A 14773-nucleotide genomic window follows, 5' to 3' on the forward strand; every position below is an offset into this window, starting at 1 on the left:
TGGCGCGAGGGAATTAAGGCGAGAAGGTGACCTCCCCGCCCTTATGGCGTTTGCTTCTCCGTTGGAATCAATAGAATGGTCTATAACGGTTGAGCTTTGAAATCTACGAGTAAGCGAGAGACGCCAATAAAATAATCTAGCTATTTCGACATAATCAGAATGAAAAGATAAGGTATCCCCATACGGTGTGGTGGCAGATTTATTCGATTCTAGTTTCGCAACTTTTGGTCATTAATGGCGCATTACCTTCGAAAACAGTACACAACGAAAAGCGAAGGGTAAAAGATTCCCAGGAAAAATAGAAGTAGGCACCAGGAATTTTTTAAGGACACGCGCGATTGACACAAAGCCCATCTAGATATATTCATTCCGTGCTTAGCAGCCGTTAGGCCTAACAACGCCAAACCTTCAACACATACGCAAAAATACAACCAACGAAATCCTGTATCTTTTTTTTCGCGGCGAAGTAGATACACACGCATAAATTAGGTTGATGAAAAGGCGGCAAATCGCGTGGATAAAACTAATAAGAATTCTCTCAAAAAGTATATAGAACCGAAAATACACAAGTTGCGTGTCTAATTTATGCTAGAAATAAATTCGAGTCCTTTTTCGATTGTCTCTACAAAATAGGGGAATATCCTCTTGCTTTTTACCAACAACTAAAAGTTAACACGTCAGTACAGACGTAGATAAGGATTGCGCAATTTTATTTTACCAGTTCCCTAAGTTGATCAACCAAAAGAACAGTTCAGTACTTTTCAACTAGTGATAAGTACTTGGCTAGGGAATTAACAATATCGTGGTATCCTACACAGCCGGTAATATCAAGAATGGTATACTTGGTAAAGAGAAGGTAAATTACCTGTCGTTGATATAGGCAGGTACAGGTATGAGTAATGGTTTTCCGTCTTTGCCAATACCGGTGCTCCAAGGTTTGAAGGCGGACATGGACATGGCCGAGAGTCTGGACCAAGGCGAATTGTACCAGTAAGCGGCCAAAGTCGCGGCGTCCAAGCTGACCATCCCGGGGTACGAGAACGGAAGACATTCCTCGACTCGAGATCTTTTAGAGGCGAGAGGCGAAGTTGCCGACCCGCACATTGATGACTCGTCTTCGCCACTCGAACTTGACTGCTGCAAGACAAAGAACAAAGAAAAATTTTCATTAAAAAACACCCAATGAATTATTTTTAAAGCAAAAAATTTAAATTATGTCTAAAATTTCATGGGGACCACGAGCACGTAATATTTCGAGAGACACTGTTCCGTTGTCTAACGCGTTTTATTCTCTCTTCTTTGTGACGCAATCACGCGAGGATGTCTAAGTCTTTGACGTGACGCGATGGAGGTAAACAGTCAAGCATTGCCAAACTATTCTTAGAACAAAACGAGAGAGAGAGACTTGGCCACGCATGATGGCTCGAGGAACATGGCTGCGGCGACTCCCACGTCATTTCGCGTCGCAGACATTAACCGAGTTAGAAGCCAGCCAGCCAGCGAGCGAGCGAGTTATTGTTCCTTAAGACAATTCCTCCATCAACGAGGTAGGAGACGAAGTTTGGGAGAGTGACGAGAGCAATTGGCACTCTGACGTGGTGGTGGTGGGTATACTCTTGTCATCTATAGGCATTCCGTAACAACCGCGGAAAGTCCTGGTTATTAGATCCCGGACCGGGTTACGAAAAATTCAATGGGACATAACGCAACAAACTCAAGCCTGCAGCTTTCGATTGTTGATTTAATAAACAAAACCCTAACCTGACTTTACCACCAGCTTATCCCTGACAAAGGTTTAGTGTAGGGTATGGGGTCATATGGAAAGGGATTAAAATAGGTTTCCAATAACTTCGGGGTTAATTGACTTCCGTTAAATGAAAAAATAAAAAGCATGCACTTTCCCAGGATGACGCCACAGTCTCGTAATAATCCCAGGACACTAATCTCAATTTTCTAAGAGGGAATTGCACTGAGAGAGAGAACCAAGTGCAAAGAAGTGGCACCATTTCGTAATTTTGTTTTTTAAGCCTAAAAATCTTGGTTAATTTTTTTTTATTTCAACGAGTTTGAGGTTCGTGAAGTGGCGCGATAAATCATTGGGCTTGTTTATTTACGACATTTTTAGGGATAAGGAGAGAGAGAAATAAAAATAAGACAAGGCCTAAACTCTTTTTTCTTAATTTTAAAATAAAAAAACAACTATATAGAATCCTTGTAAACATGCAGGGCCCGACGATTAGATTATAAAAGTTTTAAATAACCAAGGCCTAATTGCGATAAAAAAGGAAGTCATCAACACTATCTTAAGTATCCTTCGGAATAATTTTTAATCTATACTTTTTATTCCAAAAGAAAATAAATTTAGAGCTAATATCTCCAACGAAGATACTAGATAAATTGAAAAAATTAGTTACTAAGCGTAAAATCTAAAAATATCAATTAAAAATAACCGAGTTTCATCAAAAACAATAATTACTAAGCCTAAATTAAGAAATTCATCACAACTGTTCCTAAGCCTTTGGAAACCTCCACAATTTCTAAGTCTAAATTCAAAGATTTCATAAAATCTACGTAATTCCTAAGCCTATTTTGAACGATTCGGTAAAAACCTCCGCAGTTCATGGGCCTAATTTCGAAACAATTCCATGAAACTCAAGATTAAAACAGTTCGAACAAAACCCTAGCGAATTTAGGCTAAGAGTTAAAACCTATTACAAGAGAGCGCGAAAGAGAATAGAAGTTGATCAAAATGTGAAGTAAAGTTTTCTTAGCTTAGGAAGGAGCGCGTAGCGGTAAAATAAGACAGTGGGTGGATTGGGGGAGGGGGGAGTTTGATAAAGGCGGCGACTGTCTGGAAAAAGTCTCTCCGAAGTTATCCATTTTTGATGTTCAGTGCATTCCAGAGCGAAAAGAAAAATATGAAAGAGGGTTACGGAAAAAAAGGTATATTTTCCTTTAAAAAAAATCAATACAACCTCACAGTAACGACTAAAGGCGTAAACCCATACTATTTCTATAGGAAGTATCGTTAAACTTAAACTGACACTCGTACAAGGTGCTTTCCCATAATCCATCCCAACCTTAATAATCCACGCGTAAAAATGTACGCCCCCTTTGATATTAACCCAGATTACGTAATACAAGATAGAAACCTCAACTAGAGACGAACCGAGTGTAAAAACATTTAAAGATCCCTCTCTGGGAGAGAGAGAGAGAGGGAGGCGGCGAGAGGCGTAATTGGCCTACATTGCTAAAAATATTACGAAACGGAATTTCGTAGGAGTGAATGTCCCCTCGAATAGCTTCCACGGTTATTTTTGGACGAGGCTAAAAAAGAAACACGCGACAATGTCAAGTTTAGAAGATACTGAAGATAAAGGCGGGGAAGGCGCTTTATTTAACCGCTTCATTTCGCTTTCGCACGTGCTGTACTTTTTAATTTAAATTTTAAAAGGGGGATCTTTCGTAAAGTTTCGGAAGCGAATTCCCGGGGTTATGAAGAAAATATACTCGCGTAATCATTTTTAATAGCCGCCGCTTTTAGTTGCCAGAAAATCTCAGCGTGTGGTAGCTAGAGCTTCTATTTTTGAAAATGTTAACGCTAAAAAAATGCCAGCTTGATATATACTTAAGAAAGAGTTCGTCTCTCGTATAGAGAATGGGCCTAACGTCTAGAATGGACCAGACAGTTTTATTTAAGCACCACGGAGCAAATGAATTATTTGTGAAAATAAATACAGAATATTCCCTTCGAGCTATAGAACTGTTGGCGTGACGTCATGCATTTAAGCCTAATTCATTACGTATTTAAATGTATGACTACGAAATTTAAGTCATGACCAAGGCTTAGAAAGATTTAATTCAAAATTTCAAACACACATTGAAACGCGTCAATGACTTTCCCCTCTCTCTCGTAAAACCGCATTATCTTAAAAATGTCGCAATTTGTGGTAATACGACTTTGATATCCGTGAAAAGGGTGAAAAAAATGTCCCTAAATTCGGAGGGTCTTTAACAGAAATGGCGGGAGATATGGGGGGACCACACAAGTCGAGCGATCATACAGCCTCTTCAATTTTAATTCGTTTTTTTGGTGTCGCGGAGTTTGGGTGCCAAAGAAAAAGGCCTTCTCGTCTTACCAATAAAAGAAATCTCTCCAAGAATCGAGTTTCCAATTGAATTCCAAAGAGCGAATCTCAGAATATAATACGCGTAAACAAAATTGGAAATTGAAAACTTGTTTATTTTAAATCATCCTTTAAGCCTCGGTTTAATATACCAAAGGCATCGAATAACTCGAAACCAAAACAACTACTAGAAAAAGTAATACGCCTTATTCAAGTACCTACATAAAGTGAAATTCGATTACCAGAATGCTGCGGAACTATAAGGGTCAAAGGTTATACGTAACCCCGAGATGTACCGAGATAATTGGGAGACTATCTGACACCGAAAACAAGTTTAACACGGATAAAATTTCAGATTTACGTTCCTCGGATGCTGTACATACGACTATAGGAGGTCAAAGGTTATATATATATTTCTAAAAATAATGGTTAGAATTCAAAGTAAACAAGCAGACCCTAATGTTGTTTTGAAATAAATAATTTGGGGAGACTTTCCTTTAATAGTGAAAACGATCGAGTGGGTTTTATATCATATGTTTGTCGCGGGAAAAGCAGCAGACGACAGCCAGCCGAGCAGAGGAAGGAGGCGGAATCGAGAGCGTGAAAGGGTTGTAGTAGCAAAGCTCTATAAAGTCGGGTTGCTGCTGGTGGAGGATTTTACCCCTTTATTCACTCACTACCTAAGCTCGTCCGTAGTTCAGTCACCCGCGAGAGAACAAATTTATATAGAAATACGTAAGAAGCAAAATCATTGGTCGAGGGGGCTCGGCTAGCTCGCCTTGTCTAGATTTCGTCTAGCCTTGCCGCTAGACGAGTATCTAAAAAAAAAATAATGAAGGGGGGCTTAAAAAATGGGGGAAAAGGATACCCTACTTGTAATAAAAATGACGCGGATGTATTCTAGTTTCAAAAGAGAGAGAAAGGGTTAGGGAACAATGTTTCGTTATTATACTATACGCGATGGTAAATATTTACAGTTTCTATCCACGCTGCAGCCAGATATGCAAATTTATCAATAAACTCGACGAGGTCGTTCTTACGTAATTTGTGAAGAAACGTTAAAAGAATGACTCCTCGTTATCAACTCGATAACAACAAATAAACTTTGTTTCTTTCAAGTACTTTTTGGCACATTGTCAGAAATTAAACCTTCGAGATGACATTTTTTTTATTACCTCGGAAATTTAACCAATAATCTCGCTCTTTTCGAAAAAGATCAAAAAAATTGGGACTAAAATAGATTAGAATTATCGATAAGTTGTTGCTATACGCTAAGCCTAAATTCGAGGATGACTTTGCTAAGCCTAACTTTAAAACTATATCTCGCGCGCGCGTGTATTCTTGGCGTTGGGTTGCTTAGCAACGCGGTTTTTTTAAGCCTCGGTGACACGAGAGAAAGTTATTCGATATTCATTTTAGAATTAGATCCTTAACTGGCTCCAATTAACGACGTGTAACTCGAAGCTTTGTTTAAATTAAGTTTCAAATTTATCAGATGGAGTCAATTCCCTCTCGTTTATTATGGACTATCAAAGCAAGCAAGCCGAGGGGCATGTCACTCTTTCTTAATTGATTAAAACGTAGCAAAAGGTAGTTGAAGACGCTAGGCTTAAGTTTATCCTCTCGCCAAGGAGGGGGGGGGGTTTGGTTCAGATTCCGGAAAACGCCGAGAGGCAAGATAATAAGCGGGAGACAATGACCCCCTCCCTCTCTATTGGTTCCGCTCAAGTCTAGCTCCTTACAAAACAAACAACATTACATCTTTTTTTCTCTGCCCCCCCCCCCCGAAGGTCGAACCTTGGACGACGCCGTCTGAGAATTTTATAATCACCCAAAATATTTACGGCGCTTCTAAACTATACTAGAGGACACGGAAGACAAGAAAAATTTATTTGGGTTTTGTTTCTTTGCATTTAAAATACTTATTTCAAGTCTTAGTCCGTGTATTTCAAAAACTTTTAAGCCTTAGTCTTTGCATTTCAAAAACTTTTAAGCCTTAGTCTTTGCATTTCAAGGACTTTTAAGCCTTAGCCTGTGTTAAGTCAAAAGTTCAATAAAGAACAAAAGCTTTCTGGTTTCTAAATATTACTGAATTATTTAAGACTATTTTACGAAAATTACGAGACAAAGTAGTTCTTCTATAGCAAGTAGATTTAGTTTCAATGTCATTTAGCTCGGTTCTAGTCTTCTAGACTGTCAGAAGAAACAAGAGAGGCCATGTTTATGGTTGGGTTAACGAAGGCCGTCGTCTAGAAAGAGAACTCCAGTTTCAGGAACGGGGTGCCTCGGACAATGAACCGACAAAGACGTAAGAGCTGGCTAGAATTTACCAAAGAACCTCTTCTCGTCTACTGCATCTAATAGAGATTACGTAAAACTTGGATACTACGAGACGGGAATGGCAAAAAACATCATCCTTAATTAGTATCACGCTCAAAGAGACGATACCACCGACCGTCCGTGAGACTTTTCAGGGCCCCTGACTATCATCCTACAGTCTGCATGCTAACTCGTAATGATATACGATCGAGCTATTCGAGATCAAATGGGTATACTCTGTAGTAATGACTATCGGGGTTTTTTTACACGGCATATTCATCCGCCTTACCTTCGGGGCAGTTTGCAAACTGACCTTGGAAGTATACTACGGATCATTACGCGCGTTATTGTTGCCAGAAAAAGGTGGTGCGGTTATTTTTAGATAAACGACTTCGATCCCAAAATAAAAAGTGGGACGTCACGATTCACTAACTTTTGTCTACCGAAAAATTATACAGAATCATTCCGAGACGAGGGGATAACCACTTCATGGAGTGGATAAAATAATACGACTATAAATATAACCAATCGTGTCACGTGACATCTCCGTGGTTTCGCTAATTTTCTAACGTATTTCTATAATTGGCTTTTTTTAGAAAGGTGAATATTTCAAGTATAGAAACGAAGTAACAATTTTCCCAATTCGACAAAATTGATCCCGCGAAGCCTTGGCGATTGCAAAATAAAGCGGCTTTTGAAATCCCTTTCTCGGGTACTTGGCTTCTCTGATATTATATCAGTTCTCGCTTGCTCTTGCAGCCTTTCAGAAGCGAAATCTAATTCGAAATTGAACGACGAAGGTCCAGCCCGGGGAGGGAGGTAAGAGGGTTCAGGAGTGAGTTTGATAGAGGAATTCTCACGTTTCCACGAAGACGCCCTGCCAAGGCTTACAGGGTCAAAATACGTCGCCATAGAAACGTCACGAATGCTTTAACCCCTCTCTCAAATATGTTTTCAAATTAAGATTTGACCGTGTTGCTTGTGAAGAGTGAGAGAGAGAATACGGAACTAAATTCATACGAAGCTATTTACTACATACATACACCCTTTTACTTCTTCAAATAAATTGACTTTTGATTGTACAAGTCGATAGTCTCTTACCCCCCCCCCCCAACCTTTAGCACCGGTATTCGATTTTTTCGCAAACGTTTCAAAGTTAAGTGTACTTGAGAGACTGACTGACTTTGCGTCGGAATTTCTATTGTCAGCAATTACGCCAAGGCTGGCTAGGCTAGTAAACACTTTTGTTAAGCCTTTGTTATTCAATTATTATTTTTTTTTGTTTTAAATTCCGCGCGTGATTAAGAGTTGCGTCACGTGATTCGGTCTGTACTCTGTATATAAATTAGACCAAGGCTTAGCTAGCTTAGTTTCTTTTTCAAATTAATTTCTAGTTTGCCAGTCAAAATATTACGGACATTAAATCACACGACCCACGTGGTTCAACGGAATTCTAAGAAACCGGAAAAACTACGAAAAGAAAATACAGACTGAAAACCTCGAATGTTAAAAAGAGAAAAAAAACTTTTAAAAAGAGACAAAATATTTTTTTTAGCAAAAAAGGCGTCAGCTAGACTACAAAAATAAAAGCGGTATGAGGATTTTGGCCCTGATGTCTCGAGACGATGTTACTCGTCAGTACACCCAGTTTAAATCTTAATAGCGTAAAGGTCTTACTGTAGAGACAAGAGAAACCGTGACAGTTGAAAAGAAATAAAAAACTAGGACTATTTAGAACTCTTACTAAGAAAAAGAAGAAACAAATCCTTCTTCTTCTTCTTATAGTTTGTAGTAGAAGAGAAACCCTACGATATTTTTGACGTGTTTTCCGATTTAGGAGACACTCTATGAAGGTTTTAAAAAGCCCCCGCGATGCCTATGGATTTTTGAGTCAATTCAAGATTGCAGTTTTTTAAAACATATATTTTTTTTAAGTTTAAAGCCTGACGCGTCTTGAGGAGTTGGGGTGTTAATCTTTGAGGTGAAGCCCTTGTCGCTTGGATTGCAACTAAGCCTTTTTCCAAGAGTTTAATAGAGTACTTGCGAAGTAATTGTCAAGAATGCATTCCAAAATCACCAGAGTCAATAGTACAAGTCGGTTGCCTGTATTCTATACGTTAACCAGTTATTTATAGGCTATTGTTATTCATGGGAGATTTAAATCAATTCACGGTCGCATTCTCCCCCCCCCCCACCTTTTCCAGGCCTTACTTTATAAGAAATTCAACAAAGATCGATACTGTATTATTTTCGCAAACCATAACTAATGGTGTTACGTTGCATTTATAATTTGGATAAATAAAGATTATGACATTAACATATTGCGAGGAAAATAATATCAAAGCAATAAGCCACATAAGTTTTTTGTTCTTACTTTCTGGGGGTTAGGCCAAGGCCTAAGGCAATTACCCTGACGTTATGAAGGATTGTATTTCTCCACGGTGCACAGACTGCTTGGTGCAGCAAGCCTGCGCGACTATTTTTAACCCTAGATTATTTTCAGAATACATTAAAAGCTATTATTAACGCCTTACCCTTGTTACGCTATAATAATCATGATAAAGAGAAAAATGCGCCGCTAAGCCTCGCGTCTTTCAAAAACAACAACCCAACTTCATTTTTGCCTTAAGTAAGCCTTGGTTTAAAAAAAAAAACAAATGAGGTTGACAAAGGCTTAACTTATTAAGAATAAAGTTTAATTTAACTTGATCTCGATAGGACATTTAAAATCCTTACTTAACACGCTAAGGTTGTTAAACTGTCACGTTTGGTAGCTAATTCGCGATATTCTTTAAAGCCAATATGTCAAAGGTTACGCGTAAATTAATAATTGATACGACACCATTCGTGACGTATAGATGGGGCTTCTATCTAAATTCTACGAACCCCGTTTTCCCGCCAAAATTTTAAACACTTCTCTAAATTACTCAAATAACCCCAGCTTTAAGCAAAAGCGCAGCGCTGCTGGCAACAATGAAGTTGGATTGTTATAACCTAACCAATTCTACGTCGATAATCAAAACTATAGTTAGGCCTAATGTTAAACTTTGGGAACTAAGGCAGCGTATCGTACAAAGCCTAAGTAGGGCCTTGGCGGCAGCGCACAGCATTATTGGGGTTGAATAAACTCCGTCCGTAGTCGTCATTAAATTCGGTAAACACACAATAGATCGCGTGAAACAGTCCGCCCAATAGAGCGCATGCTCTAGATAGGGCGACACCTTAATTCGTATAAGGGTAAAGGGGGATGGGAAAAAGGGTTAATTATCCTAACCATTAAAGCCTCCATTTGGAATATCAAATAGATTTTTCTTTCTTTCTTTCTCTCTGTAACTCGGTTTCATTTTGCAAAAAGCGGGTTGGTCTAACTATAGGAATTGAGCTAGCTCCTGAATCAACACGCTATCGTGCGAGCTAGCCCCGAATAGAATTTATAATGTACTCTATTGAATTGTACAGGTGGTTGGTTGCTTGGTTTGCTTACGAGATCGTTGGTACAGTGTACACGTTCTTATCGCTACCTACTGCCAGAATAAAAGAATTAGAACTTTCGAATACACGACCTTTTTTGACCTATTAGTTTATTTTAAACACGGGGACTCCATCCAATATTAGCCTATATATTTAAATTTCACATATTCTTCGGTTTTAATGAATGTTATTGGAAAAATATTAGGTTGTAAAGGACAATATAGGCCAAAATTTAGGTTATATAGGACAAATCTGAGGATAATATAGGGCAAAAATAAAGGATTTCCAAGGAAAAATGGACCATTGGTCTCCCAGCAGACCAGAGTTTTGTTTTATATTATTTTCAAATTGAAACAGTTCTGGTATAAGTCTAAAAAGTGAGTCCCTCGATTCACAGTTTTGGCACCAAATTAAACAAGCTAGAATTAGCAACATTCCACGTTTCCTTGCTTACTGTAATCATTAGATTGGAGAAGTTTTACGTCACACTCTCGCTCACCCCCCTCCCCCAAAATGAACGACGGTCGGTGCAGTTAGTTTGACGCGGAAAAATTGAGGTCCCACGCATCAACGGAATGGCGTTGATAAGGAGACGAGAGAAATCGTCAAAACGAACAGGATGATGTTGGCGAATGGATGGATGATAACTAAACCTTGCCTCCTTTCTTCCTATACTTAGGCCTAGCTCGCTCGCTAGCTCTCGGATCATCAGGCATAAACCCCAGTCGCAACTCGCCTAAGTATACCCTCATCCACGGAGAACTAACTGTCTGTGAGGATGACTCTACGCTGTGGGATTCTTGGAATTGGTAAGAAAAAAACGTCCCCACCACCACCGCCGCCCTGTGTTTTCATAGCAGTTTTTTACTTTTTTATCCTAGAGCTAGCGAGCTAAGCTACGTAGATTTCAAACCACATACAAGCAGATTAAAAACAAGATGACGTATGCACCGTTGCCTTTACCGCGCCGTTAAGTATGCTTGAAAATTAAATGCCTCGTCCAAATTGCCTTCCCAAGGTGACAACTACATCCTGATGAAGAAAAGTCCCAGGCAGATTCGTAAAATTGCTTGGGCACCAAAACTACTTGTTGTCCCCCCCCTTTCCGTGGGTTCATTGTTTTTGACAGCGTCACGCGGGGCGTTCAGTGCAGAAAACCAAATACTTGGTTAACATAATGAATGATCAGGCTAGGGAAACGTTTTCTACTCAACAAACAACATCACCAATACAAAACGGGTAACATCGCGGGGATAGGTTTTTGTCGGAATTGGTTAGTGTGGTTAAAACGCGTCTAAAAATAAGAGCTCTTAACGACAAGGGGCTATTTTACACGGAACGAGGCGTCGAAGAAACGTCTCTCAGGAAAAACTAAGTTTAGCGCCACCACGACGAGCGAGAGAGAGAAAACCAGAGAAAAAGAAACTTTTAAGAAGTTGCGAGGAAAGAAAAAAATATGTTGGCTTTTTCTTTTACGAGGAGGAGAGCCGAGCCGAGCGAAGCGGGTCATCGCTCCCGACAGCCCTTCTTCGAGGAATAGACTAGTCAACAAGGGATTAAAACATAACGCGAATACCTTTAAATCGTCCACGAATATATTACCCAATTATGCTTTTAGCGTTGCCTAGCAACGAAAGATTCAACCGTATTCAATCACGTGAGATTATAAAAGCACGCGCGCGCGCGAGACTTAAAATTTTCAAAAACAAAGGCTTAAGGAACGTTACCGAATTGCAAGCTGCACGTGTCATCATTTGTCAAAAGCGCGCGAAATGAAAAGAAATTCAATTCAAACCGAGGCTTAACCTATTTTTTCAAATTCATACACTATTATTTTAACGCGCATATTCCGGGTTGAATTAAATAGATTCAAGGGAGAGAGAGAGAGTGAGCGAGATAGAAAGAAAGTATATGCTAAATGCGGTGGCGGCGGTAAGACCCGGGATGGAGAGGGGGGGGGGTAGAGAGATCTTGCAAGGTTTATCTCGCTTCCTAAAAGAAAACAAGCGAAAAAAATGCAGCGGGAGGTGGAGGGAGGGAGAAGGAGAATATTTTTGCAGCATCATTTGTCTGTCTGTCCATTTTCTCTTGTCGGAAAATCAAGGAATGTTAGATCATCAATACTACCTCGATTCTTTACCCCGGTTTCACGAGAAAAGATATTTGGCTAGCATCGCCGTCTGCAACAAGACGACAGCGCGCGGTGGTTGGCTCGCGGCAAGGTAAGAAACGTCGTGACGTCACCAAAGTACAACTTATTCTAATCTAGTCGGTGACAGACTGATACGAAGAGGAAAGAAATTAATCTAATTTTAATGAAGCAACGGTGCGGAAAGGGGAAAACCACCATTAACATTCTAGAAAATCTCAAAAAGCTCATTCTTTGAACTACCGACACGCGACGACTGAAAATCTAAAATGACGCAATTTACATGATCCTAATAAATTCTCTGGAACCAAATCAAATAAACGAAATTTTAACCCTTTCATTGTTAACTTTAGTATTTATTTAGAAATACTTTAAGGGATATGAGTCGCTAATACTAATCGTGTCCTCGCATACAGCAACAAAAAAAATACTGAAGAAAATTCTTCCAAAAAACTCCTGGCAAAGAATTTGAGTGTTTAAATTTAATTTAAAGTTATTTGCGTAGAGTACAAGGTGAATTTTACGCGAGACTTAATTCGCATAAGGCATTAGTTAAACCCGAATAATTAATTAACTGGGTCGTATTAGTTGCCTTTTCGAGGCTGGTAACTCGAAATGGTACGCACTGTTCCGACATAAAGACAGAAAGAACGCCAGGGTTTAATGTTTACTCAGCTTTCGTTAGAAATTAAAGTAGGGTACGTTCTGAGGACATTTGGTAACTTAGATCGGATATGACATGGCGACATAAGCCAACATTATGTTACATTCCCATAAATTTTACTCGGAGATGGCCGGACCGTAACCCTACCAGATTGAGGGACAGGAAAAGCAACCCAAAAGGTCAAGGTTAGTAGTAACTCGTGGGGTTGTTGGGTGGTGGTGGTACGCGCCATATGCCCGATGACCTAGGCCGAACCATAAATAACCCAGGGAGGGAGGAAGGGAATCAAAAGAATTATTTGTAAAAAGGGTCACGGGCTAAAATTTTATACTCCGTAGCCACCCTTAAATAATAAGTGCAGAGCAGACGGGTTTAAAAAGCGAGAGGCCATATTGTAGGTCAGTAAGGTCCTCCTCTCTCCCCTTCTTACGGTACGGGCTGGACAGAAACCACGGGGTTCGGGGACTTCGAAATCCGGCTGGCGATTACGGATACCGAAAAACCCTATTCTTCAAAAAAATAAGAAAAGGTCGGGGGTTAGCCAGCCAGCATGGTAAGTGCTCCAAGAAGACCGTGACCCCATCATGGGGAGGGGGTTGTACTGAGGGAATGGCGTTTCTAAAAATAGAAAGCATACACAAGCACACACAAGGCGAGCGGGACACGATGCCGGGGTTATTTTATCTTTAGGGGTAAGGGTAAGCGCCTCGAGAATGCCAGCTGCAAAGGGTACGGTGAAGACCATTTGGTTTACGGACTTTCAAGAAAGTATGTTTGAGCACTTTTCGTTTTTGGGGGGAGGTGGACCCGGAGGGAAACTTGGGTGGTGGTGATGGCCTGTGTACCGTCTTCAAATCTATAGTTAGAAAACCTTTCAACAAAAGATTTTTACTTAAAAGTGGAAAGAGCTTGGGCTCCTTTAAGACTGACTGACAAAAACGTAACTCCTTCGCCTCGTTTGCTTGAGACCTTGAAACAGTAGATGACCTTTGTTACAGGTTCAAGGTTAAAAGGGATCAAGCCCTAAGTTTCGAAACAGTATTGGACCACGATGACCAAAAGTTGATTTCTTGTCACCATGGTGGCAATTCAAAGATACAGCATTTCTCATTGCATTCAGAACTACCTAACAGTAAAAGTTGAATTTTCTACTGAACAGGAAGGCTTTTGTAGCGTTAATACTAACTTTAGCACGCCAGGACGTGTCCTGGGGAAGGAATTTGGGTTTTTGAAAAGAGCTAAAAATGGTTTGAGATTCTTACACAGATAGGGTTCGGTTCTCTAAGGTTAGTTTACGATTACGACCAGTAGCTAATGCACTTTTGCCAAAAAATGGTGGCGCACGTGTTACGGACGGTGGAGGAATGAATGGTCGCTCAAGGCACTACCACCACCACCAGAAGAGAGGCGTCCATAATAAATCTAAATGAAAGATGTAAGGAGGATGGTACGGCCCAAAGCGCTACTCTCTCTCTCTCTCTGAGATGCCCGTTTCTTTTCATTTTAAAGAAAAATCTTGGCTTTGGCCAAGGAAACCCGATACTATTCCTAGTATCCCGAGGGACAAACACGATTTAGCTAGACTATGATATGATATAAGTTATCCATCCGCGTATCGACATATCGGATTCGTTTACCTCGAAGACAGAAGATACGTAATGAAACTAAACGTCGTCTTCTCTAAGCCTTTTATTAAAAAGAACTTTTAATTATAATTTTGGCATAAGACGCGATGGGAAATTGTATAAGTCAAGCGAGCGCCTTTACTTCATACGTCTACTTCGGGTGTAACGTATCCCGAGGAAGGAGGACTGGGTAGGTCATTTGACCCGATCAAATTACAAATTACGTCAAATTGGAATCCCTTAAAAGTGGCCTCCCATCATCCTCTTTGCAGGATGGTACACCGCGGCGTTGAAAAGAGGTCTCATTTACTCTATCTCTCCCTGATAACAATACAACTTTAATCCTATTGTTTAAGGGTGGATTGTGTTGAGAGAGAGTAAAGCGGTCTAGTCCAGGACAATGACGTGTTTATGCAGT

General features: G+C 40.0%; 1 protein-coding gene across 1 annotated transcript in view; it reads right to left on the minus strand.

Annotated features, from left to right (window-relative positions):
* The window catches only part of Snoo (Sno oncogene), a 78607-nt gene that overhangs the window by 16749 nt on the left and 47085 nt on the right, over positions 1–14773 (minus strand). Inside the window, exon 4 of the mRNA XM_089857313.1 lies at positions 866–1137. Within this exon, the coding sequence (XP_089713439.1) occupies positions 866–1137 (272 nt within the window). The remainder of the gene's footprint in view (positions 1–865; positions 1138–14773) is intronic.

Source organism: Phalangium opilio, unplaced genomic scaffold (genome assembly GCF_054372755.1).
Source record: "Phalangium opilio isolate 3A_F unplaced genomic scaffold, DU_Popi_V2 ptg000011l_1, whole genome shotgun sequence".
NCBI classification, from domain to species: Eukaryota; Metazoa; Arthropoda; class Arachnida; order Opiliones; family Phalangiidae; genus Phalangium; species Phalangium opilio.